Source organism: Diceros bicornis, chromosome 9, assembly GCF_020826845.1.
Source record: "Diceros bicornis minor isolate mBicDic1 chromosome 9, mDicBic1.mat.cur, whole genome shotgun sequence".
In the NCBI taxonomy this organism is placed as follows: domain Eukaryota; kingdom Metazoa; phylum Chordata; class Mammalia; order Perissodactyla; family Rhinocerotidae; genus Diceros; species Diceros bicornis.
This window is the reverse complement of record NC_080748.1, coordinates 31,186,342-31,211,750: the sequence shown is the minus strand read 5'-3', so window position 1 is coordinate 31,211,750 and position 25,409 is coordinate 31,186,342. Positions and strand designations below refer to the sequence as shown.

The following is a 25,409-nucleotide window of genomic DNA, read 5'->3' as shown; positions in this document are numbered from 1 at the left end:
GCAGGAGTTCCTCTTACCCAGTTTTCAGTTCTGTCTCAGGGGTAATTTTTCCACGAGTAGTTGTAAATTGGCTGTGTCCACAGGAGGAGGTGAGTTCAGAGTCTGCCTACGCCGCCATCTTGACTTCCTCCTCTTCTTTAGTCTCTTTTAATTTAGACCACTCCTCATATGGTTCTGTTTGCTTGTTTTCATGGGATTTATTTTTTTTAAAAACGAGTGTAGGCCAGTTGTCTGATAGAAGGAACCATAGCCTCATGTGCCTTGGTTTCCTCATTATTAAGTTCAGAATGTCCAACAATTGCAGAATACATTCTTTTCAAGTACGTGGAACATTTGCCAAGATAGACATGCTGGGCCATAAAACTAACAACAAACAAAACAGAAAGACCCAAACATGATTTACAGCAGTGGCTCTCAACAAGGGATGAGCTGCCCACCACCACCAAGGGACAGTTGGCAATGTCTGAGGGCAGTATTGGTTGTCATGCCTGGTGTATGGGGGTACTACTGGCTTCTAGTTGGTAGAGGCCAGGGATGCTGCTGAATATCCTACAGTGCACAAAGGAGCCTCCCGCAACAAGGAATTACCCAGCGCCACATGTCAGTAGTGCAGAGGTGGGGCAACCTTGCTGTATACCTGAGCAACCCGCCTTCCCCAGCACTTGCTGTTCCCCTCCCCTGGCTTGGTTGTCTTCATACCGACTCATGATATATTTTGCTTGTTTGTTTTTTGTCTGTCTCCCCCCAACCCAGATTGTAAGCTGTATGGGGGGTGGAGCTTTGTTTCATTTCCTGCTGTATACCCAGTGCCCAGAATAGCACCCGCAGTAGGTGCTCAGTATTTGTTGAACAAATGAAAGAATCCACTCTTTTGCCCCGGTCATGTGGCCTTCCCTACCTCACCCATCATTACCAAATGTGGCCTGTTCTCTGCCCTACACAGCTCTTTATTTCCTCCCCTCCTCTGTGTTTCCAGTGTTGTTGCCTTGGGTCAAGGCCCTCGTTTTCAATATTCCTTGCTTAGAATATTGAAATACCTTTACTGTCACCAGACTAGGTGCCTTGAGAAAGTCAAAGGTGGGTTTGGAAGCAATTAACTGTTTTTCCAAGTTGTTTCTTGTCCTTTTGTGTGTTAAGGAGATGTAACCACCAGCCATCCTGAAACTGACCAAGCGAGGCACTCAAGGGAGATGTAACCACCAGCTATCCTGAAACTGACCAAGCCTCACCACAAGAGCTATGCCCATGACCTTTGCCTTATTTTAATGCAAAGATCTCTCCAGGAGGAGTTTAGACCTCATTATGTGGAAGCATGTTCTCCAACTGAGACTGTGCAAGCGAATACCTGCCTCTCCCTTTTGAATATTCATTCCCCAACCAAATAAAATTTCCTGCTTTCCTTTGTTTGGGGACGCTATGACTTTGGAAATGATTCCTCATGGCCTCCTATTTGCTGCAAATACACTTGACTTTGTGAGACAACTTCCACTGGTGTAGAGTCATTTAACTCACTAGGAGGCGAGCCCACTTGGTTCAGTATCATTACTACCAGAGCCCAGTCTTATGGGCACCCTCCCTCCCCTTTGCTCCAGAATATAAACCTTTAAACTCCGGATGGCACATGGGGCTGTCTCAGTCAGGCCCTTGTGCATCTGTCCAGCCTCATCTCCTCGCTACTCATCCTCTGTGAATGCAGGCAACAGAAGACATCATTGTCTAACTTGAGCAAGAAAGGGCTTTATCAGAAGGAAACAAAGGACTTGGGGGCAGACCAGAGGCTGGAGGACCAGAGGGATAAGACAGGAAGCATCGCCAATGCATTTTTTTTTTTCAAAGTGGAAAAAGTTGGTCCAGACTCCACTGCTGTGGCAGGGGCCTGCATTGGGCATCACTGCAACTCCTTTCATCTTAGCAAAGCTCACTCCCCGTGGAGTGTGCACGTGCGTGTGTGTGTGTGTGTGTGTGTGTGTGTGTGTGTCTGTGATTTTCCATGCTTCAACTGAGTGCTGGAGCAGGGAGGAGGACAATCTCTCTCTGTGCCAGTTATAGATTTATTACCTCTTAGCTCCAAATCCACCCTTTTTTGCCCTGCTTTAAGATTCTGGAGCTAGGGCCCAGCCTGGTGGTACAGTGGTTAAGTTCATAGTCTCCGCTTTGGCGGCCCGGGGTTCGAGGGTTCGGATCCCAGGCGTGGACCGATGCACCACTTGTCAAGCCATGCTGTGGTGGCATCCCATATAAAGTAGAGGAAGACGGGCACGGATGTTAGCCCAGGGCCAATCTTCCTCAGCAAAAAGAGGGGGATTAGCAATGGATGTTAGCTCAGGGCTCATCGTCCTCACACACAAATACACACACACACACACACACACACACACACACACACACAAAAGATTCCAGAGCTGGACCCTGAGAATATTTCTCCTCTGCCAGCTGGAGCAATGTTAGGCTTTGTAGGTGCTAGAGGTACACTACAAGGCGCAGGGGAAGGGGGTCTCTTTCTCTTTCTGATGTGTCTGTTTTTCCTTCTACTTTCCTGCCGTCAGCAGTGCGTGGGGGTCTGGTGGCACTGGCTCTCCAGTGAGTTTTCCTGGCATCCTGGTGGGAAGCTTCTTGTTGACCAGCTTTTCACCCTAGCGGCCACTTCCTGTGCACCAGTGCCAGCCCCCCAACCCTCCAGCCCCCCCAGTGAACTTCCCCACCAGTCAGTGGGCTACAATCACATCTGCCCAGCTTGGTGTGAATCTTAGCCTTGGTGCTGGTGGAAGATCATCTTCCGAGTTCTTAGTTCCCTCCTTGGGTACTCTTGGGAGAGAGAGTGGGAGAGGGAGAGAGGGAGGGAGAGGTGGGAGAAAGAGAGCTGCCTTTGCTGTTCTTGTTTTTCTTAGAGCTGTCTTTTCGTTCCCTTTTAGTACTAACTTGTTAATTTTTTTTTTTTTTTTTTTTTTTTTTTTTTGGTGACTGAGCTGGCCCTGAGCTAACATCTGTTGCCAATCCTCCTCCTTTTGCTGAGGATGATTGGTCCTGAGCTAACATCTATGCTCATCTTCCTCTATTTTGTATGTAGGACGCCACCACAGCATGGCTTGATGAGTGGTGTGTCAGTCCTTGCCTGGGATTTGAACCTGTGAACCCTGGGCCGCAGAAGCAGAGCATGCAAACTTAACCACTATGCCACCGGGCCAGCCCCAACTTGTTAATAATTTATATTACATTCTCCCTGTTCAAATTACTGGTGTGGTTTCTGTGTTCTGACTGGACCCTGACCGATAGAATCTTTTTTAGTTTCCATAGTGGGAGGCAGGGCACTGCTGTCCACTAATAAATACTCACAAGGGTGGTTTCCTCCATAAAGGAAGGGGGGGCTGGAGGTTGGACAGTCAAAAAAAAGACACTTGTCCAACATGTCTCCAAATGCCATAACCTTATATGTCTGCCCCAGATGGCGGCTCTCTCCACATCTCTGCACAGACTGTCGCCTCTCCTGGGGACTCCCAGCATGCACCCCAGCCCACCCTGCTTTATCCCGTAGCTCAGCTCAAAGGCCACCTCTTCAGAGAGGCTCTCTGTGACTCCCTGCCCCCCCAGGTGATTCTTCCCCTTTGCTTCCACTGTGCTCCTCCACCAAGCAACAATTTCATTGTTTTGCTGTTTCTTGCTTCTCTGATTCCCACTCTGTAATCCTGCTGAGAACAGACCACTTGTTCTGTTCTCTGTGGACCATCAGCACACTCAGTGCTGGGCACTCAGTGTCTGTTGCATGGCCTAATTAATTTCTGTGGGCACTGGATGAGTGCCTTCTGGACATCTTGGGGCATCCACCAATTAAGTTACCTATCAGGAAAGCTTCGTGTGTAACTGGGCAGGTTAGTATTGATAAACAGCCCGACTTAGTTCATTTTCATCTCTAGGAGAAGTGCCTTTTCCTGCCAAGTCATTGAAGCTAAGTAAAATGGTAATGAGTCAGAGAATTTGTCCCCTCAGGAAGGTGAGGGCTCAGGAGGGTCCGGGGGGTGAGGCAGAGAGGGTGTTATGGGTTGAACTGTGTTTCCCCCAAATTCGTATGTTGAAGTCCTAACCCCCTCAGTACCTCAGATTGTGACCTTATTTGGAAATAAGGTTGTTACAGATGTAATTGGTGAAGATGAGGCCATACTACAGTTGGGTGGGCCCCTAATTCTTTTTTTTTTTTGTGAGGGAGATCAGCCCTGAGCTAACATCCATGCTAATCCTCCTCTTTTTCCTGAGGAAGACCGGCTCTGAGCTAACATCTATTGCCAATCCTCCTCCTTTTTTTCCTTCCCCAAAGCCCGAGTAGATAGTTGTATGTCATAGTTGCACATCCTTCTAGTTGCTGTATGTGTGACGTGGCCTCAGCATGGCCGGAGAAGCGGTGCGTCGGTGCGCACCTGGGATCCGAACCCAGGCCGCCAGTAGCGGAGCGCGCGCACTTAACCGCTAAGTGGGCCCCTCATTCAATATCACTGGTGTCCGTATAAAAGAGGAGATTTGACACAGAGATGTGCACCCAGGGAGAACGCCATGTAAAGATTGAAGTTATGCTGCCACAAGCCATGGAGAGGGGCCTGAACACATCCTTCCCTCACACCTTCTGACGGAAGCCCTTGATCTTCTAGCTTCCAGAACTGTGAGACAATAAATTTCTGTTGTTTCAGCCTCCCAGTTTGTGGCACTTGGTTACAGCAACCCTGGGAAACTCATACAGGAGTGGGATCTGGATTTTTGTAGTTCCTGGCCATCTGGTTGGCTACTTCCATTACAGGCTGTGAGGTGATTCGCTTTTCCTTGTGAAAACAGTCCGAGTGCCGTGTTACTCTGTCCAGCCGTCGGTAGCACTGGCACAGAGCAGCAGTTACACGATAAGCTGGACATTCATATTTCTAGGTGAAATCTCCTGTCTTTTAAATGTCAGAAACAAAATATTTTAAAACAGGGGGCAGACCAAACAAAATGCCCCCGCAAGGCCACCTGATGACAACCTCTGCCTTAATGGAATCCTGTTTTCAGCTTTTGCGAAAGGAAGAAGACCTAGGAGAGGAACTGGCAGACGATAATTTAAGCATCACGATAATTTAAGCCCACGTCTATTAAGCACAATGTGAGTGCTTTACAGAGGCTATCTCCTTTAGTCCTCACCATAACAAGTGAGGTGTGTTCTGGGATTGTTCGACTACAGGTGAGGAAACTGAGTCACAGAGGGGCTTACAACCTCACCCAAGGTCCCAGAGCTAGGTGGTGCCAAGACCTCAGCCCAGGGCTGGCTGGTCCCAGAGCACACGTGTCTTCAGTTCCACAGCAAACTGCCTCCTATTCTAGCGGGAGAAACATCGGGGCTGGCTGAGACACGGCCGCAAGCCTGGGAGGACTTGTTGCCAAGACTGACACAGGAGCTTCTGTTTCTAGCGCCTGGTAAGGAAAGGGGCTTCTGTGCACCCTGAGCAGAGTGCAGAACTAACGGGGCACACCGCAACTCTGAGGCTGCCTGTGAAGGTTTGCTTCTACAGTGGCCCTCTGTCAGTTGTGGCTCACTACCTGGCAACAGAGTAACTGTTGTGTTAGCTGATGAGACTGTTCGCCAGCAAGGTTGCAACAGCCAAACGGTGGAAGTGACTGTGTAACGCCCACCACTGCCAGACTTACTGGAGTCCCCCCTCAGCTGCTCAGTTGTCGTGGTTTGGGGTGATGCCAAGGCTTGGGTGAAGGTTGGCAGCAGGCAGTGCGAGCTCAGAGAGCAGGGCCACGAAGGTGGGGCCTGGGTGTCACTGCTCACGGCAGGGAATAGCTTAATTGCTAGGCTGAGTGGGAAGAAGGGGTTTCCCACACTGTCTTGGTCTAGACTGCAGCTGAGGTCATCCTGGGAAGTTTGCAGTGTCCCAGGGATGTATAAAAGGCCCACTGTAGGGGGATGCCTACCTCCTGAGTCCTTCTTTTCTAGAAACTACTGCCCTTTCCCATGCTCAGGCATCAACTAAGAGCTATGTTTACAAGACATAACCCCCCCCTTACCACACTGGACTGCACCAAGGGTGGCCTCCAGATGAAGCCAGGCCAATCAGAGATCACTGGGGTCTTCAGAGAGAGAACAGAGGACAAAGCCACAGGAACTGAGATGCATAGAAAACATGTCTTCAGAACAAGATGAGTGTCGCAAAGATGAGAAATGAAAATCCTCTTGGCTTCTGGAGGCCTCCCACTCTCCAATCCTTTCTGAGACCCACTGCATATTCCATCCAGACTACGCACTTCCCATTTTGCTTTACCTACTTGAGTTGGTGACTGTTACCAGTGACCAAAAAGGTCTCAGCTATTGGAGGGGCTTTAAGTGTGGGTCTTTAAGGCTTCCAGCCAATTGTTGGTTTGGGGGACCTGCTGCAGGCTAGTGTTGGTTTGCTGTCTGGGTTTCTCTCTGCTCTGGCAGAGGAGGAAGAGAGGGTGTTTGTGACGAGGTCAGAGCTAGTGAGAGCCTCCCAGGGTACTATTTCTAGACCCATTTTACAGATGAGGAAACAGGCATAGAGCTACTTGCCCAAGGTCCCACAGGCAACAATTGGTGGTGCTAGGCTCTGAGACAATCTGAGGCCTGAGTCAACCCAAGCACAGGGAGGCCGCAAAAGGAGGCCCTTCTGCATTCAAGGGACCAGTAGAAGCCATCAGGACAGGGGTTGACATGTATTGCCTACTGAAACAACTTGCTTCTAATGCTGTCAGGTCAGGGCTGATGGTTAAGTCTTTTCTGTGCCCAGCCACAGATTCTGTCAGCCCCCCGAAAAACATTTTATTTTTCTTCAAACCTAGGAGCTGTGACAGGTCCCAAACTACAAACCAGTTCTCAAAAGACAAAAGCAGGGCTTTGGGGAGTCTCCTTCATGCGCCCAATGACTCCACCTTCCTGAGTCATTCAGCAGATGCTGGAGAAGCCCTGGGACGATTTGGTGACTAGAGGCAAGATTCCTTCCTCAGACTCATGTCCGCTAGAAAGATCTTGGCGGCCTTTATAAAGTTTTCCAAATCAGAGGCGGTCAGGAAATTCAGGATCCTACTCATTTTTCCCAGAAGGAACTGGATCTTCCGAGCTGTTGAACTGAATTCCACCTCCAGGATTGCTTTCTCCTTCATTTCGCTCAGCACCTCCGGGACTATGAACTGTGGGGATTCATTGAAGGCTAGGTGAGGGTCAGAGCTGCCCAGGTACCCAGCTCCCCCAACCCCAGGATTAGGCCCCTGTGGCCAGGACCAAGTCTTCCCCAGAAACTTCATATTCCAGAGCAAATCTGTGCTCCCAGGCTGGCCACTGGCAATGGGCTGCTGCTTCCTCAAACACACTCACCTGGCCTGTGCCTGTGGCCACACAGGCTATGGTGGGCTGGGCTAAGGCCACACCCCAACCTGACCCCAAACCAAAGGGTTGCCAGCTCCTGGAGCCCAGTGGCCTGCCTTCCAGAGGCTGTGCCCTGCTGGGGGCATCCAGCTTCTCCGCATGGATTCCCTACCACAGAGGGAGACTGTCTTCAGTATCTACCACAAGGCCCACTTCCAGCTCACGCTCCCTTGGAGTGTGTCTGGGTTTTGTTGGGATGAGGTACTGCCCCAGCGAGGCCACCTCTAGGCTGACTCCTGCCTTGGTTTGTAGCCTACAGAAGGCCAAGCAAAGGGTCTCCTGGAGGGGGAAATAATAAAGGATAATACCAATATGTTCTATGTCTATGAGGTATCCAGCTTATGAAATGTTGTCACACAAACTGTCTTATTTAAGCCTTACAACAATGTTGTGTCCATTTTGCAGGTGACAACGGGCTCAGAGAGAGCAAGAGGCCTGCCTGGTGTTGCACAAGAAGTGGAGAGGCCAGGCGTGGAACGGTGTGGTTCTTCCCAGGGCACCTCGGCTGCCCGGACTGGGCAGACCCTGCTGACGCTGTGCCCCGGCTCTCGTCTCCTTCTTTTGACTCTGACTGGTCCCTTTTGTGCTGATTTGCTTCATTTGGGGCCCACCCCCCACTGACACAGACCCCCCTCCTCCACCTGGCTCTCCGCCCTTCACCCACCCTTTCTGAGCACCGACTTCCTGTCCTGGCCCTCCTCCCTCATGGAACCCCACTGTCACTCAAAGGCGGATGGTGCATCTCTTCATGCCCTCTCCACCCCTGCTGCCCTCTCTTAGCTTGTCACCGCTGGGCAGGGGACGAATGGACAACTTGGGGACGGTCAAGTGTAAGTACAGGCCTCCTCTTTACTGGGTTGGCTGCTCTGGGAAGTCCAGGGTAGGTAAGGAGGTTGGGACATCATTATTCAGCGTGTAAAATTGCAGGCCTTGCCAGGCAAGGGGACCTAGGGTGATCTGCTCTCCAGATCTGCTTGGAACTTTCCCAGTTTTAGCACTCAAAGTCTCATGTCCTGGAAAACCCCTCAATCCTGGGCAAACTGAGGTGGCTGGCCACCCTAAACCTACCAGCTTCCCTACTCTCCTTCCAAATAATATTCATACAACTTAATTTTGCCAGAGTCTGCTGTTTGGCTGCTTCTTCCATCAACCTATTTCTCCATCTGCCTCACCTCCCAGGAGACATGTCCATCTGTCCGTCTCCTCAGACAGTTCTGCTTTCCGAGGGTCTGGTGCGTCTGTATGTGGAGCCTTCCATGGAATAGGAGAGGGGAGCGGGAGCAGGAGCAGGGTCTTGTGTGGGTCTCAGTGGGGGGCCAAGGGCACCCTTAATCCTCTCCTGACTCTGGTCCTCGGGAAGGGTCTCAGGAGCCCACCTTCTTGCCCTCTCACAGTCAGAACTCCCAGGTCCAGACTCACTGCTTGTAGTAGGTTGCATTGTGGCCCCCAAAAGATATGTCCAAGTCCTAATCCCAGTACCGGCGAATGTGACCCTATTTGGAAACAGGGTCTTTGCAGATGTAATTAAGGACCTCAGATGAGGTCATCCTGGACTTAGAATGGGTCCTAAATCCAATGTCTGGTGTCCTCGTAAGAGAAAGGAAAGGGAGATTTGATACGCAGAGAGACAGAGGAGAAGGCCTTGTGAAGATGAAGGCAGAGAAGGGAGAGGTGCCGCCACAAGCCGAGGAACGCTAGGAACGCAGAAGCTGGGGAGGCAAGGAAGGATTTTCCCAAGAGACTTTGGAGGGAGCGTGGCCCTACTGACACCTTGATTTCAGACTTCTAGCCTCCAGAATTGTGAGAGAATGAATTTCTATCGTTTTAAGCACTACCCCCACCCCTCATTTGTGGTAATTTGTTACGGCAGCCCCAGGAAACAGATCCATCTCTGCTACTTTCCTGTCTGGCCTAGGCAGTGCACCTCAGGCTTCCAGGGGGTCATTTGTGTTGAGATGAGTGTCTGGGGAGGAGGGAAGGGGACACCAAGGGCAGGGCTGAGGACACAGACTTCCCCCTCGTTTCTGGCCCTGCCATCTGACAGGGCTGTTGTGAGTGTCAGGTGACATGATGCATGTTGACATCTTTGTTTTTTTTGTCTGGCTCATGGTCGAGCTCTTTGAGGATGTCAGTGTCCTCAGAGCCAAATCTCACAGTGCTCAGAAGTTAAATGAATGCCTTTGTATACAGTCATGCAGCAGGTCAATGAAGGGGGCCTTGTTTTCTTATGGGATGGACTGATGCAGAACGTGGCCTGGAGGGCGGTGGCACGGACCAGTCTCAGCAGGCAGTGGCAGGGTGGTGCCCGCCGGGCAGAGGCTGGGGGGAGTTGAGACCTTACCTTGTACTTGGTGCCCAGGTTCATGCAAATGTGCTTCTTTTGGTGGGTGAAGTGGAAGATGATGTTATCCTGGCTCTTTATTTGTACCCTGATGTACTGGTTGATTTTCAAGGAGATGGACTGGACGGGGGGCGCGTGGACGTGGAGGTTCAGATTCCACCAGTTCCAGGCCTTCTGGCGTTTGCCTTTGGCGAAGTAGTAGCCCAGGGTATGGCTCAGGCTCAACCTAGACCAAGAAAGCATCAGGCAGCCACAGTGCTGGGTCCTGGGGGTGAGGGCACAGCCTCTCTGTGCCCACTCAGGCCTGCCCCTCCTCCCCCTCACTCCTTCCTCTCTGGCCCACAAACAGCCCCACAGGGGCTTGGCAGGTGGGAGAAGTTCCAACAAGGAGGGTGAACCGAAGACCAAGTGCAGCCCTTCAGCCCCCACCACGTCCTCATTCCGTCTCCTCTTGAGCCCCTGTTCTCTGCCTTCCGTCCCTGGGTCACACGAGCTTTTTACCTCTTCACAGCTTTGCCATGCTGTTCCTCTGCCTGGAATGGTCTTCCCACCCTGCATGGCATGGCTGGTTCCTGCTTCTTCTTCAGGTCTCAGCCTAAATGTTACCTCCTCAGAGAGGCCCTGTCCTGACCAGCCCCTCTGGTTCGGTATATGACTCTCCATCTCTGTCCCTTGTTAGTTTCCTCCAATTTACTAATCTATACAGTTGATTCTTGTTATCCATGGCAGTTAGGTTCTATAAAGTCACCTCAAACACTGAGTTAGTTAGTGAACACTGAACCCATTGCTCCTATAGATATCTCTCACACAGATAATCTTAAATCCTAAAAACAACCCATGGTAGATGCCAACTGTCCCCAGAGCCGGAGCTTCTTGCACTACGCTGCCCTGCTCCCTCCCCTCTCCATCCTCTGATCATCTCTGTAGGAGCTGAAACCAGAAGGCAGAGTGTCGCCTTGTTTAGCATCAGCTGGGAAGGTGTGCATTAAGAGACTCAAAATTTTCACTGCATTTTGCATGTCCGTGACACTATGTACATATATATGTCCGTATTCCCCAGGAGCAGTGAGTTCAGTGTTCCCTGAGTGTTCACAGCTACTTTATAACTATTGCAAATAATAAGAATTGACTGTACTTGTTTGTCGTCTGTTCTCCGCCTCTAAAATGTAAAGGTAAAGTGTGGTCCCGGAGGGCAGGGTTCCCTGATGAAATCCTGCTGCCCAGCACTGCGCCCGGCTCTCACGTAACCAGGTGTCGGATGAGTGAGGGGTGGATGGGTTTCTCCTTCATTCAGCCCAGACCCTGCTCTCCTCTGAGCTGTTCTTTCTTGGCATTTCAAACCCACCATGTCCCTCTGGCCCTGGCCTCTGCCTTTTGAATCCCACCAAGGCTGTCCCTAGAATCCGTGCTGTTGGGGCAGCAACTTCTCTCAGGGATCGGATGCAGACAGGAGGAGAATCTGAGACCTGGGCTAGTCAGGAGAAGGTAGGGTTTGGGGAGCTGGATTTCTCAGACCACGGGCCAGGTCTTGTCTGGGCTGCTCAGGGGCCTTGTAGGTAGGCTCAGAGGGGGAAGCCAGCTCAGGGCAGCCTTGTTCACCTCCAATAAGCAGAAATTCTCCTAGTCACTCCCCAATTCTAGATTCTCTTGCTGTTTCCATCACCTGTCAAACAAAGTGCAAACTCCTAAGGCTCTTCACCATCGGGCCGCAGCCTGTCCAAACTCATTTGTCTACCTAGACAAGAGGCTGCATGCACGGTGATGAATTAAAAACCTGGGCTCTGGAGCTGGACTCTTTAGGTTCAAAGCCCAGCTCTGACGCTTGTAAGCTGTGTGACCTTGGGCCAGTTACTCAACCTCTCTATGCTTCGGTTTCAACTGTAAAATGCAGGTAATACTAGTGCTTTACTCATAAGGTTGTTGTGAAGATTAAACGCTTATACATAGCAATAACTCGGCAGCATTAGAATTTTCTTCTTATTGTTGGAGAGGAGGGCAGGGGATGGAATCTTCTTTCACTCTGCAGGGGAGCAGATCCCCGATAGCTTCTAACCTTTTAAACAGCTCAGAGTTCTCACACTAGGCCCTTCCCACCCCCCATGTTAGAGGTCCGCCCCTGCCTGGGGGTACTCGGCTCTCACCTAATGCTCCCACAGGAAAAGGGGGTCTAGAACACTCAGAAACGGTCTGAATCTGGAGGCTCGTTCTCAGGAGGCATAAAGACCCCAAACTGTGGAGTGGGTAGAACCCATCCACCAGGGTCCCCAAGTTCAGGCAGGTCTGGGGCCCCTCGCTGTGCGGGACGCCTGAAGCCTGGCAGGAAGCCTGGTCTGAAATTCTTTAAGTCTGAGGGCTGGAGGTTGGGGGTGATGCCAGGGTTTAGTTTCCACACACCCAGCAGACTACCACCATGCCTTCCACCTTCCCCGAGGAGACGGAAATGAAGAAATGACCCAGGAAATATTCAGTCCTTGAAACAGCTTGGCTCTAAATCCTTCCCAGTGCCTATGATGCAATGGAGGAGCTCTCCATCAGTGTGGACATGAGGCTGGAACCAGGGGAGCAGCCATGGAAATTTCTAGCCGAGATTAGGGTCAGCAGGCCCTGGCAGAGCAGATTTGTGTTCCCGATGACTTGGAGGGTCTTTCCCACAAAATCTTTCTCCCAGTGACAACAGGACTGCAGTTCTGATGATGAATTCCCTCAGATACCAAGTCCTTCTGCTATGGGATCACATTTTTCTCTGGTGCTGCTGCCCCTGGGGAAGCAACCAGCTCGGGGGCTGGGGGGGAGCCTATTCTGCCCTGTGCTATGACTTTTTGGGGGTGACGGGAGTTGGGGGGGATACATAGGGACACTCCCTCTCTTCCATGTGTCTGATGCCTGAAATGCCATCAGTAGAGCCACTTTCCTTTGGTTTAAGCTAAACTAGAGCATGATCCAGATGAGAGGCCATTGCCCTTGGGGGAGACAGTACAGAAGCATTTTGCAATTAACTGCATACCGCTGAGTGTGGAGGGGCTGCTGAGAGCAGGTGAGCACCAGGCCTGTGGGCAGAGGGGCGGGGGCCTGCCCAAGGGAAGGAGGGGCGGGAGCTCTTCCCTTCCCCCACTCAGCAGGCCCTTCCAGCACCAGGAAGGAAAGGCAAGAAAAAACAATACTGACACGGTTGGGGCGGGGCCGGGGGGGGGGGGGTGGTCTCTCCTGCTGTGGGGGCAGCTGGTGAGCAAGGGGAGAAAGACAGGGGCTGCCTGGTGGGTGGGCAGAGGGTCAGGCCAGGGGGATAAGAGTGGAGGCCCCTGGGCCTTGGCCTGTGGCCATGTGGACAAGATGTCGCACGGGCCATTTGCCGAGATTTGTGAGGCTCACTCTGAGCCTAACTGATTAGCTTTCAACACCGAACGGCCTCCTGGTTCTAACCTGCCCCGTTTTCTCCAGCGGTGGAGGAGCCTCAGGGTTAGAAGGGCAAGCTGCCAGAATGTCTCCTGCTCTTGAGAACCCACGAGTCGTGAAGTGGTTAGTACTGTTTCAGAAAGACTTCTAGGCAAGAAGACAGCAGGTCCCAAGGAGAGAGATGGGAGCTGGGAAGTTAGGGGCACCTGGACCATGAACAGGCTATGAGGCCTGGAAGCAAGGCGCTCTGGGGAAGAGAGATTGAACCACTGGTCACTGCTCTCCACCAGGACAGGACATCTGGGCCCACTTCCTCATGAAGTTGAGGCTTTCCTGGAGTCCCAGCAACGGTCTAGGGTGTCAGCACAACAGCCATCCACTCCTGACCAGAGGGGAGGACTGGGGGTGGCTCTCTGTGGATTTTGATGAGGTGGATGCATGGATTCTCTCGGTCCTCTGTCTTTACCTTATGATCCTGAGCCAGTGCCATAGACAGGGCAGTGGAGGGCACACTGACTGGGGCTCCCATGGCCAGCTGACCTGCACAATCACCTGGGAAGCTTTTAAAGAACGCAGACTTTTGGCCCCACCCCAGACCAACCAAATCAAGATCTCCAAGGTGGGGGTCAGCCCTTCCCAGCTCTGAGCATCATCCTTCCCCTTGGGTTTTAATGGCTTGAGATGCAGGGACAAGATGTGGTATCTCTTGCATATCTTATTTGATAATTAAAAAAAAATGCTTTATTTTGGGCTGAGTCAAAATGTCATAAAACTGCTTGCCTGTAACTTTACGTATGGCTTAGAGCAAGCAACCTATCATATTCTCTGAGCCTAAGTTTCCTCATCGGTAGATTTCCCTAAGGTCTCTCTCTCCTGGCCCTAAAATTAAGTGTCATTAGGGAAAAGAGACCCTACTATATGTAGTCGGATACTACTGGAGATAATTAACTGAGTTTCTTGCTCCCCTCCTGGTGATTCTTGCATCTAGTACCTTCTTCCACCTTTCAGACATCATTTTCTACAAAAAGAGCCCTCAGGGGAGGGCAAATACCTCTGAGAACAAGTAGTCAATGAGGAAACGATGTTGAAAAAACTCAAAGAATATTTAAGAAAATAGTCTTAAAAACCCAGCCCTGGACAGTGAAAGTACTTTTTGGAATTAGAAAAAGTCTAGCTTTGACTACAACGAAGAAAGAAAGTATAAAGTTGATCCAAGATAATATGCATTTCCCACTCCATGACCACTTAGAATGGAAGGGAAGCAGGAAATCCTGAAAAGACAGAGTACTCACCCCAGAGAGGTGGAGAAAAATTTTGAAGTGACTGAATTACTTTGAATTGCTAAGATGAAGTTTCTCCCCTTGCCAGAAATGGGAACTTAAAACTGAGTTCAGGTACAATAAAATATTTAGAAGTTGTGTTTTTGTATACAATATGTGTGTCTCCAAAGCACTTACCATGCCCTCCTCTCCTAGGCCCCCAGAACAGAGAGCCACTGGGTCTTTCTGAGGTAATTCTCATAAGATTTGACTCTCAAGAGGTGTAGAGGAGATGGAGCCAATAGAAGTGGCGGCTGTCAGTCTGTGATCGCTATTTCACCCACGGGGAAGCAATGGTGTGTTAAGGACAGCGCGCCTTCTCTAAGGGCAAGGACCTGTCTTACTGGTCCGTCATGATACCCATATCCCCATTTCCAACATGTGTGAGTTGGATGAATGAATTCACAAATGAATGAGAGAGAGAGAGGGAGACTTACCGAGTGAGGGAGGACAGCTGAGCAGACTGGGAATCAAACCTTAACCACACCACCTCTTCACGGGGAGGACGATTTGGGACTCACGACCCAAGCTTACCAGATTTCTCTGTTTTCATCATAGAAGGTGGCATGGCCAGAGTTGTTGATAAGAGCCCGAACATCCTTTTCTTTACTGTCTTCCAGAATGATGTATGTGAACTTGCTCTCTTTCGTGCTGAGGATGAGCATAGCCAGGTTTCCTGATGGGTAACTGGGAGATGGTTAAGGCACAAGCAGTCTCTTGGGATCCCTGGACAAGGCAGAGCCCTGCAGAGGATGCAGGCCTCAGTAAAACCCATGCCCCAGCCCCGAATCACAGACGTTTTAGGCGCCATATGTGTCAATACGAGCGTTCCTGTGCTCCGGTGGATACTGTAACTGGCCTGATCCATCAGGAAAGAGAATTTGGAAGACAGTCCCACTGGGGTACAGAATTAATTTTCCATCACCTTCATGCACCTGGGAGAAAAGACAAGCCTATGAAAAGTGCACGGGGCTGATGGTCCCAGTTCAGAACACGGCATTGGCACTAGAGTGCTTGGGGCCTGTCTACTACTCTCTGTTGCCCATATGCCACCCCACCCATCGCTACCCACCATCATCACCACCGGCTTGCTGGGGAATCTGAACAGGAAACCTCTCTGGGCCTCAGTACTTGTCCATGTGATGAAGAGGCTGAAATGGATCACTGTGTGTGTGTGTGTGTGTGTGTGTGTGTGTGTGTGTGCAAATTTTAAACTATCACTTCAATCTCTCTAATGGTTATTGGTTATATTCATTTTCTAGGGTTGCCATAACAAAGTACCACAAACTTGGCAGTTTAAAACTACAGACATTTAGTCCCTCACAGTTGTGGAGACCATAAGTCTGAAGTCAAGGTGTCAACAGGGTTGATTCTTTCTGGAGGCTCTGAGGAAGCATCTCTTCCACGTCTCTCTCCTGGCTTTTGGTGACAGCTCTCAATCTTTTTCCTTGGCTTGTGTGTGCATCACTGCAATCTCCACCTCCACGTTCACCTGGCATTCACCCTGTGTCTCTGCATCTTCACATGGCTGTCTTCTTATAAGGACACCACTCATATTGGATTAGGGGCCCACTCTATTCCAGTATGATCTCATCTTAACTAATTACATCCTCAAAGATCAATTTTACAAATAAGGTCACATTCTGAGACACTGTGGGTTAGAACTTAAACATATCTTTTTGGAGGGCCACAATTCAACCCATAACGTATTCAGGTTTTTAATTTCTTCTTGAATCAGTTTTAGTGAATTGTGTTTTTCTAGGAAATTGTTAATTTTATGTAATTTTTCAAACTTGTCATAAAAATTTTGTCATATAGTGTTTAAAAAAAAACCCTCTACTATCTCTGTAGTCATGTCCTTATCTTCAGTCTTTATATTATTAATACCTTCTTTCTTTTTTTTTCTGGATCAACCTTGCCTGATGATTTGCCAATTTTACTAGTCTTTTCAAAGAACCAGCTTTCAGTTTGTTTATTCCATTATTTCTTTGTTTTTATTGTATCAATTTCTGCTCTTATCATTATCATTTATATACTTCTACTTTCTGTGGGTTTCTATATTACTCTATTTTATTTTTCTAATTATTTGAATTGAATGTTGAGCTCATTGGTTTTCATCTTTCTTCTTCATGATCCCCCACCTCCTCCTTCTTCTTTAATATAAGGATTTAAAGCTATAACATCTCTCTCAAAATACTGTATTAGCTGTTTCCCACAAGTGTAGATACTTATCTTTGATTCTATTCTAAATATTTTCAAATTTCCAATATGATTTTTTCTTTGACACACAATATTTACAAGTGTGTTTTTAAATTTGCAAATATATGTGCTTTTGGTTACGTTACTATTATTACTAATTAGAATGCATTGGGGTAAGAGCACACAGTCTCTATGATATCAGCGCTTCAGCGTTCACTGAGACTTGTTGTGTGGCCTAGTGTGTCATCAATTATCGGAGCGATTTCACGGGTGCTTGAAAAAGAGGCACGTCCTCAAGCTGTCTCGTGTCCCCATGGGGCGTAGAACCTGAGCCCCTGGATTATCAGGACACTCTGTTCTCCTGCTTCCCACCCCTCCCTTCCCAGCACCCCCACCTCACCCATACACCCAGACTCGCACTCTTCTGGTTTTCCCGTTTCTCTCTATTTCTAGTATTAATTATTTCCCTTACTTTCTGACACATTCTGCTCTGCGTTTAAAAGGACACTTTTTACATTTCATCTAAATTTCCCAGGTGTTTGTAGCAGGACGGCTTTTCAGGCTATCTACAATCCCACATTCCTCTAACTAGAAGTCAGATCAGTGGTTTTCAAACTATTATTATTTTTTGTTTTTGGTGAGAAAGATTGTCCCTGAGCTAACATCTATGCCAATCCTCCTCTACTTTATATGTGGGATGCTGCCACAACATGGCTTGATGAGTGGTGTGTGGGTCTATGCCCGGGATTTGAACCCGTGAACCCTGGGCCACCAAAGCTGAGTGGGCATACTTAACAACTATGCCACTGGGCCGGCCCCTCAAACTATTATTTTTAACAGTTGAATAATCCTTTGTTCAAGAAGCTTACAGCAGAATGCCCAAATCTAAGACAATAGAAGAAAGAGATGCAGCTCTGTGTGAGGAAGAGCTGCTGTGGGCTCTCTAGGGCATGGCCCAGGAAACTGGGCATCCAGTGAACAGCACTCTGCAAGGTGATGATAATCATATAGCTGACACGTAATGGCTCTTTCTCCATAGCCAGCACTGCGCTAAATGCTTTCCTCCCACAATACAACAAGCCTACAGAGTAGCACTATCAGTATCCCCATTTAACAGAGGCTAAATGACTTACACAAAGTCATCCAGTGAGAGGAGAGCCAGACTCCAGTAGTTTGCTCCCCTCCTTCCCCTCCAAGGCCTGCAGACTTGTCCGTGAAAACATGCTGCTCCAACCATTAAGCTCCCAGCGCTCTCGCACATTCAGTCTACAAATCACTGCTTTTTTTTTTTTATAACTTAAAAAAGTGCTGTGGTTGGTTTGTTCCTGACGACTTGTAAGAAACTTCCAGATATTGCTCATGGGAAAGGATATTTGTCTTTTAGCTCTTTTCAAAAGTCACCTGAAAGCCAGACTTTGTCAAGATGCTTTCTGCTGCTCAAATTCACTTGTTATGCAATGACATTTTCCTAATGATAAAGACTCCATGGCAAAGCAAGATCTCTGACACAGAGGGGGAGTCGTCACATTTTCTCACACCGGGAAATATATAACGAATGGCATATCTAAAAGCCTAAATCTCGTCACCATTTGCTTTGGGCCAGAGTATGAGGCTAAGAGCTAACGGGTAAGAGAGAAGAGAGTACATCTCTGGCCTTTCCTTCAGTTCTACTGGAGAGAAGACAAGGCAGGACCCTGTGCTGTGAGACAGCTGTGTCCGTCTGTGAGCTCTCCCTGCTGCCGTCTGTCTGTGAGCAATCCTGGACTGCTGCGGAGCTGCTGGCTCCCGGGCAGGCTGGGCTGGATTTTGCCTCAACACAAGCACATACTTATAAACAGTGCTTCCTGACTCAGAAAACTACTCAGAATTTATTGCCCATTTGTAAAAACAAAAAACAACCAAATGTCCCACTCCTCATGGGCCTTTTGGGCAGCCTGATGTGGATGGTGGGTTAGGAAGGATCCTCTGCTTAGACTTCTGGGTGAGAACGTTCCCCTGGGCTGCAGGCAGGACATTCAAGATTGGTCAGGGGACAGAGGCTGCAGGAGCAGAAGCTCAGAGGCAGGACAGGACGGGGCAAAGAGGGTGGGAAGAACGTGGCATTCACTAGCCTGATTGGAGCAAGAAACCAAGTAAGGTTTCATGAATGGAGTGGAGGTGAGGCCAGGGAGATGAGAAAGCTGAGGGCCTTCTCTGAGGGCTTCCAACACCCTGACCATTCATCGTCCGTTAAGCCTGGAGTTTCCCCTGGCTCTCCCTTAATTCGTCTGTCCACAGGAGTTCTGACTGGTCCCGCTGACTTCCCTTCTACCTGCAGGCTCAGGAGACGATGGGATACTGAACTTCCTATTCCTTCTCTGGAGGCCGAAAGAGTCCCACACCTTGGTTGACAGTGTCCGTTTCTGGTTCTTTTCCATTTTTGCCACAAGTGAGGCCACCATCATTTTAAGATTTTTGATTGCTTTTCCTTTTAGTGCAGACGGTTTCCATTTTCCTCTGGACATACAGCAGGAGTACATTTCCCAGACCTCTTGCACCTAGGTGGGGTCATGTGACTCGTTTTGCTTAATAGAATTTAAGCCTGGACCTTGGCTTCACTTCCTGTCCATGCAATTGGACACAAAGGGCTCCAAGATAGTGGAGACCCGTGATGAAGCCCAGATCTCTGAGAGCCAGCCTAAGGAGAGCCACGCAAAGAACTATGAGATTCAAATCAGACAAGCCGTGAGCAAGAAACATGCATCTGGTTATCAAGCCACTTAGCTTTGGGAATCGTTTGTTTCTGCAGCTAATGAGCATTGCCCTGACTAATACAGGCTCTATGTCCACGTGACAGTCATTTCAGTTTTTCTGGGTCTCATTTCAACTATAAAGTGAGAATAATAATACCATACTTAACTCAGATGATTGTCGAGAAAAGCTAAGTTTACATTCTATGTGGAAGTGCTTTCTAATCTGCACAGTGTTACATACACGTTAGTTTCCATTAGTCTCCTTGTGTTCTCCTATTTAATAAATGATAACATGGCATTTACTCAGTTGCTCAGGCCAAAATTCTTAGATTCATCCTTTTGTCTTCTCTTTCTCTCACACCCCACTTCCAGTTCAATAGGAGGCCCTCTTGATTCTTCTTTCAAAACATATCCCAAATAGGCCTTTTCACCACCTCTACTGCCACCACTTTAGTAGAGATGCTCATCATCTCTCACTTGAATTGATGACCTGCGCTCCCAACTGGACTTTCTGCCTTTATTCTTGCTCCCTTAAACCTAGTCTCCATACAGCAGGCAGAAAGATTCTTCTAGATCAGGGAGAACATGATGTTCCTCCCCTGCTCGAGACCCTCCAATGGCTTCACATCATCCTTAGGATAAAATCCAAAGTCTTACTACGACGCACAAGGCTCTACCTGATCTGGGCACCCGAGAGCATTCTCCATCCCTCTCTCACTTGCTCACGGATGTCCTTGAGGCAAAGGCCTTAGGGACTTTGCACTTGTTGCTCTGCCTACAATGCCCTTCCCCTAGGTATCTACATGGGTCACTTTCTTATTTCATGCATGCCTAGGCTCGAATGGCACTTCCCCGACTGCCATATAGGTATGGGAGCAACTCCTCTCTCAGCCCAACAACTCGAGAGCCATTTATGCTGCCTTTTCCCGCATGGCACCTAACAATGCCTGACATAGCAGTGAACAGTATTTTTGTATATTGACTGTCTCCTCAACCAGAACATAAGTCCCATGGTCACAGGGCCTTTGTTTTGTTCACCCTTGTATCTCCAGCACCTAGAAGAGGGCCTGGGGCACGGCAGGTTCTAATCTATATTTACAGAAGGCATGAAATCTATCACATCTTTCTAATTCCCACTTCAATACCACTTTTTTGAGCCTCAGACCTGATTATTAGCTCACTCTGAATGACACTAATATTTTGAGACTAGTTTTCACTTATGATTTCTTTATAAATATCATCTTTATGAATATACCATGTGATTGATTTTTTAAAATAGGCTTTATTTTCTAGAGCAGGTCACAACAAAACTGAGCAGAAGGTACAGAGATTTCCATATACCCCCATGCCCACACACAGGCACAGCCTCCTCCACTATCAACATCTGGCACCACAGTGTACATTTTTACAGTCAATGAACCTACGTCGGCACATCATTGTCACCCAAGTCCATACTTTACATTGGGGTTCACTCGATGTTGTACATTCTATGGTTTTGGACAAACGTATAATGACATGTATCCACCATTATAGTATCCTACAGAGTATTTTCACTGCCCTAAAAATCCTCTGTGCTCTGCCTGTTCATCCCTCCCCCCAAACCCCTGGCAACCACTGATCTTTTTACTGTCTCCATAGTTTTGCCTTTTCCATAATGTCATATAGTTGGAATCATACAGTAGGTAGCCTTTTTAGATTGTCTTCCTTAACTCTATATATTGGATATTTTGGATACATTTTTCTTGTTTGTATTCATGTTGTAAATTGATCCTGATAGCTCCCTGATGGTGTCTATGTGTCTCACCCGAGCCAAAAAAACCTACACAAAGTAAAAACACCAGTGTACTGCCGTACCTACCTTAGTCTTGCTCTGTACCCATTCTGTATCTATTTCTAATTTCTTCTTACGACGAACACGACGACGAGGTTTTTTGACTTCTTTTGCTATCAAAGGCTCCTCAACTGGTGGTGGTTGACTCGGTAAACTAAATGTGAAAGTATACGTCCCTGCAGCTTTTGGGTTGAGTAAGTCTTTAGTAGAAAAGAGAAAGAAAACTTAGATCTATTTCTCTCAAGGTGCTAAAGGGAGTCGGAGGGTTTGGGATATGGGCCACATTCCCTCAAGTAGGGAAGGCTCCCAGGTAGTAGAAAGAGCAAGCCTTTGAAGAAACACATGTAGGGGCTGAATTTCCGGCTCTCTCATTTTTTTTTTCATTCATTCATTCAACACATATTTATCAAGGGCCTGTGATGTGCCAGCCCAGTGCTAGATGCCAGATACCACGGTGAAGACCACCCAGTCCAGAGATGTGAGAGGTGTTGGGGTAACATACCAGCCACACGCCGATAACAAGCGTGGCTGCTAATTCTGTTAATTGAAAACATAGGCTATAGTGGGGAGTTGTTAAAAAAAGGAAACGTGTCTTACACATGTTATTTTAATTTAAAACCTAAATGTGTACTAACACGCCGTTTTAAAATGTAGGGCAAGGTCATACCTTTGTGTGTGGGTCTGATGATGGGCCCTGTGATCATTTTTGCTCAAACCACATTCACAATTTATTATCTACAGTTTTCAGTTTTGGCAATTTCTAAATAGTCTGAGTGCAGAATTATAGACTTTTAAAAAATCTTCTGTATATTGGCCAATCTTTTACGTGTGTTTGGTCCACATCTAGGTCAAAGCAGTTTTTTTTTAAAAAAGCTATTTTCTTAGAGTCTTCTTAAAGCATTCAATTTAGTTTTCATAGCAACAACAAGTTTCTTTTTATCTTCATTTTTATAACAATTGAATTTTGGAACTAAACTAGTAAGGACAACTGAGGGACAACCTGTGCTCCCAGTGACTCTCACTGGGTGTCTGACAATCAGTGGGAATGGCAGTGGCCAGAGCGGTGGAGAGGAGCTTCCAGCTGGTTGGTATCAGCCAGGATGCTCTTCACCAGAGGGGGCGGCCCTGTTCCCTAGGCATCTGCTTTAGGGAGAGGTCAGTTAAGAGAGCTTAGTTGTTTCACCATTGGGGTCAACCAGTGTTGGAGGAGGTCGTAGAGAGGACGTGACCGCTGGTTGACCTGTGAGCAGAATTAAGCAAATGGAGGCTCCTCAGCCTCCGTTGTCCTTGGAATGTACATTCTGCCCACCGTTCCCACAGTGGGAGCCATTTTCAAGGACGCAGCCTTGAGAGCATTGTGTTGTTGAGACCATCTGGACCGAATATGTAGCTGAAGCCAGGTAAGGCCTCTTCATAAACTTTAAGATTCTGGCGGGTGGGTGTGGACATCTACTGGTCTCGCAGCCACCCAAGACAAGCCTCTTATATAAGTTCCCTTGCTTATTAAGCCTGCTACCTACCAATCTGGAGTGGTCTGCCTGTTGCCTCAGTCTCTCCTTGCCCTCTGAGTACAGGAGCCAGTTTTAAATTTCACCTGGGGAACTCCTAAGTTTGCAGACCAACAGATAGGGTGTTCTGAGAGCTCACTGGAGGAAACTTAACCAGGCCTGGTGGTTGAGGAAACTTCCGGTGGAAGTTAAGTCTCTAATATGCAAGGGGGAATTCCTAGCATAAGCACTGTATGGTTGAAGGCTAGAGTGGGAATGGGCTAGTGGTGACAGATGACTCAGGAGAGCAGGCAGGGCTAGATCATTCCTTTATTCACTGACTCAATAAAGATCTATTGCGTACCTATGTGCCAATATCAAGGATGACATAGTCCCTGCTGTCCATTCTAGTAGGGGAAATAGAGGCTAAACAAATGAACAGATAAAAATGTAGCATACCAGATGGCTAGGAGGGCTCTGAAGAAAAATTAAGCAGGGTGAAAGGATGGAAAATGATGTGTGTGCATGTGTGCGTGCACACACAGGTTTGCAAAGGGTAGCCGAGGAAACTATTTCTGAGAAGGTGCCATTTAAGCAGAGACCTGAATAAAGTGAAGTTGTAAGCCACAGGGATATTGGAGAGAGGAATGCTCTAGGCAGAGGAACAGCAAGTGCACAGGCCCTGTGGCCACGGGTGCCTGGCCCAACGATGAATAACAAAAAAGCCAGTGTGTAGGGAGAGGAAAAAGGGAGGGTCTTCTAAGCCGCATGAGAAATAGGGGCATTTTCCTGGAGGCAATGGAGGGCCAATGAAGAGTTTTAACAAGATTATGCTGGGAACAATGCAAAGAAAGGAGTGAGAAAGAAGGCAGGAGGCAGGGAGACTGGGGAGATTTCTTCTAGGGGAGATGAAGGTGTCTGAGGAGGGGGCAGTGAGAACAGGGAGACGGTGGGCTGGGGGGCGGAGGAAGGATAATCAAGGACCATGGTGCATCTGAGGAGCTAAAGAGGTCACTAATCAGAGCTCAGAGTGGGAGACTTTCTTCAGGAGAGTGCGGAGAAAGAGGTGGGCAGGGGCACTTGGAGACTTTTGTAAGAAGTTCAGAAGCAGGTCTCAGTCTCCCTCTGAGGACACCTTCTGCAGGGCTTGCTTACAGAATGGTCATGATTCATCAGATGGAAAAAGCTGAAGTGAGCTCAGCTTCTGTTCCTGAGTATCAATTAGGAATTAAAAGAAAGCGTTTCTGAAATGGTAACGATAAAAGAGGACATTTATATCCTCATTTTTTCCCCTGTCAGAAAGCTAAAATCATGGACATTCTGGTTTGTGCTGCACATCTGGCTCTGCCTTTATTAGCGGGAGGCTTTAGGCCACCTTTCTGAGCCTTAGTTTCCTTAAAATGGGATAATGCTGCCTACAGAGATGTATCATGTTCCTGTGAAATATTGCCTACCCAGTGCCTGCCGCCTCGTACAAGGTCAATATATCTGTGTCCTTCACACAGGGAGCTTTGAATTTTGAAGGCTCAGGATACAAACTATATTGTGTTCTCCCACTTCTTTTCACCAGCCTAGATGGTTCTGAACAGGAAAGGCTACATCAATTGAAGGACCCCGTGCAAAACGAAAATGCAGGGATCCTTGCTCTAAAATTACTAAGAATTTCAAGACAGTGACAGCAGAGCATTAAACCAAGCACAGGGCCCTTCTAAGTGTGGAGCTCTGTGAGACTGCAGAGGTCACACGCCCAGGAAACCAGCCTTGGTGTGGGAATCAGAGTGTTCAGAGACATGGGGCTGTGTGCCTGGAATATGGAATAATGGTCTGGATTCTGAAGTAAATGCGTTTGTATCTGAAAGGAGGCTAGATTTCTTTGGGACTGGCTACAACGAAAACATGGAGGCAATGCCTCTTAGCAACTAGAAATCTTGCATTTTTTTTAGAGAAAGTTCAAACCTTCTAGGCTTTAGTTGTCCAGAGGAACAGGGAGTGGGCAGGGGTGGTGGTGAGGCACTATGGGGAATCCGGCCCTATCAGATTTCATTCTCCAATCAGAAGTCCTACCCTGGGCATGAGATAGTAGAGTGTCCTGAAAGGCCTTAATTTCCAAAAACGTGCAAAAAAATCATGCATGCCTGCATCCATTCAAAAATAATTATTGAGTGCCTACTGCATGCCTTGCTGAGATGCCAAGGAATGAAAGACACAGGTGTCTACAGCCCAGAGGGTACAGAAATATAAGCAGTAGACAGGTGTAGCATAAAGTGTGTTAGACATTTGTTGTTGCGTTTTTGGCTGTTAAGCATGAATCCCCCTCCTTGTTTTGGGTGTCCCCCACTGTGTGAGTCTTGGTGGGAGGCAGGGCCCTCCCACTACAGAAACAGAAGGTGGCGATTCCTTCTCCTCCCTGCACTAACTCCAATGAGGACACGAGGTCTAGGCGTAGAAGTTGCCCACTTTTTCTCCTTCAGGCACACTAGCTTTTTGTTGTTCATTGAATATGCCAAGGGCATGAAAACTAGGTTTGTCCTGAGAGGTCTTGGGCAGCTGCCCAAGGCTGGGTGATCTCAGGCAAGTCACTTAGCCTTTCTGAGCCTTAGTTTCTTTATCCTACTTCACCTGGTTATGAAGATTAATTTGAATCAGAGAGTGTATGTGAAACTACTTAGCCTACAGTGGTTTTTCCATAAGAGTTAGGTCAGAGACAT

General features: G+C 48.2%; 1 protein-coding gene across 1 annotated transcript in view; it reads right to left on the bottom strand.

Annotated features, from left to right (window-relative positions):
• Positions 1 to 6,919: 6,919 nt before the first annotated feature.
• ERICH6B (glutamate rich 6B) overlaps positions 6,920 to 25,409 on the bottom strand; it is a 45,241-nt gene continuing 26,751 nt past the window's right edge. The window contains 6 exon segments of the mRNA XM_058547724.1: positions 6,920 to 6,960; positions 6,963 to 7,164; positions 9,741 to 9,966; positions 14,987 to 15,139; positions 15,302 to 15,387; positions 21,242 to 21,414. Coding sequence (XP_058403707.1) covers positions 6,920 to 6,960; positions 6,963 to 7,164; positions 9,741 to 9,966; positions 14,987 to 15,139; positions 15,302 to 15,387; positions 21,242 to 21,414 — 881 coding nt within the window.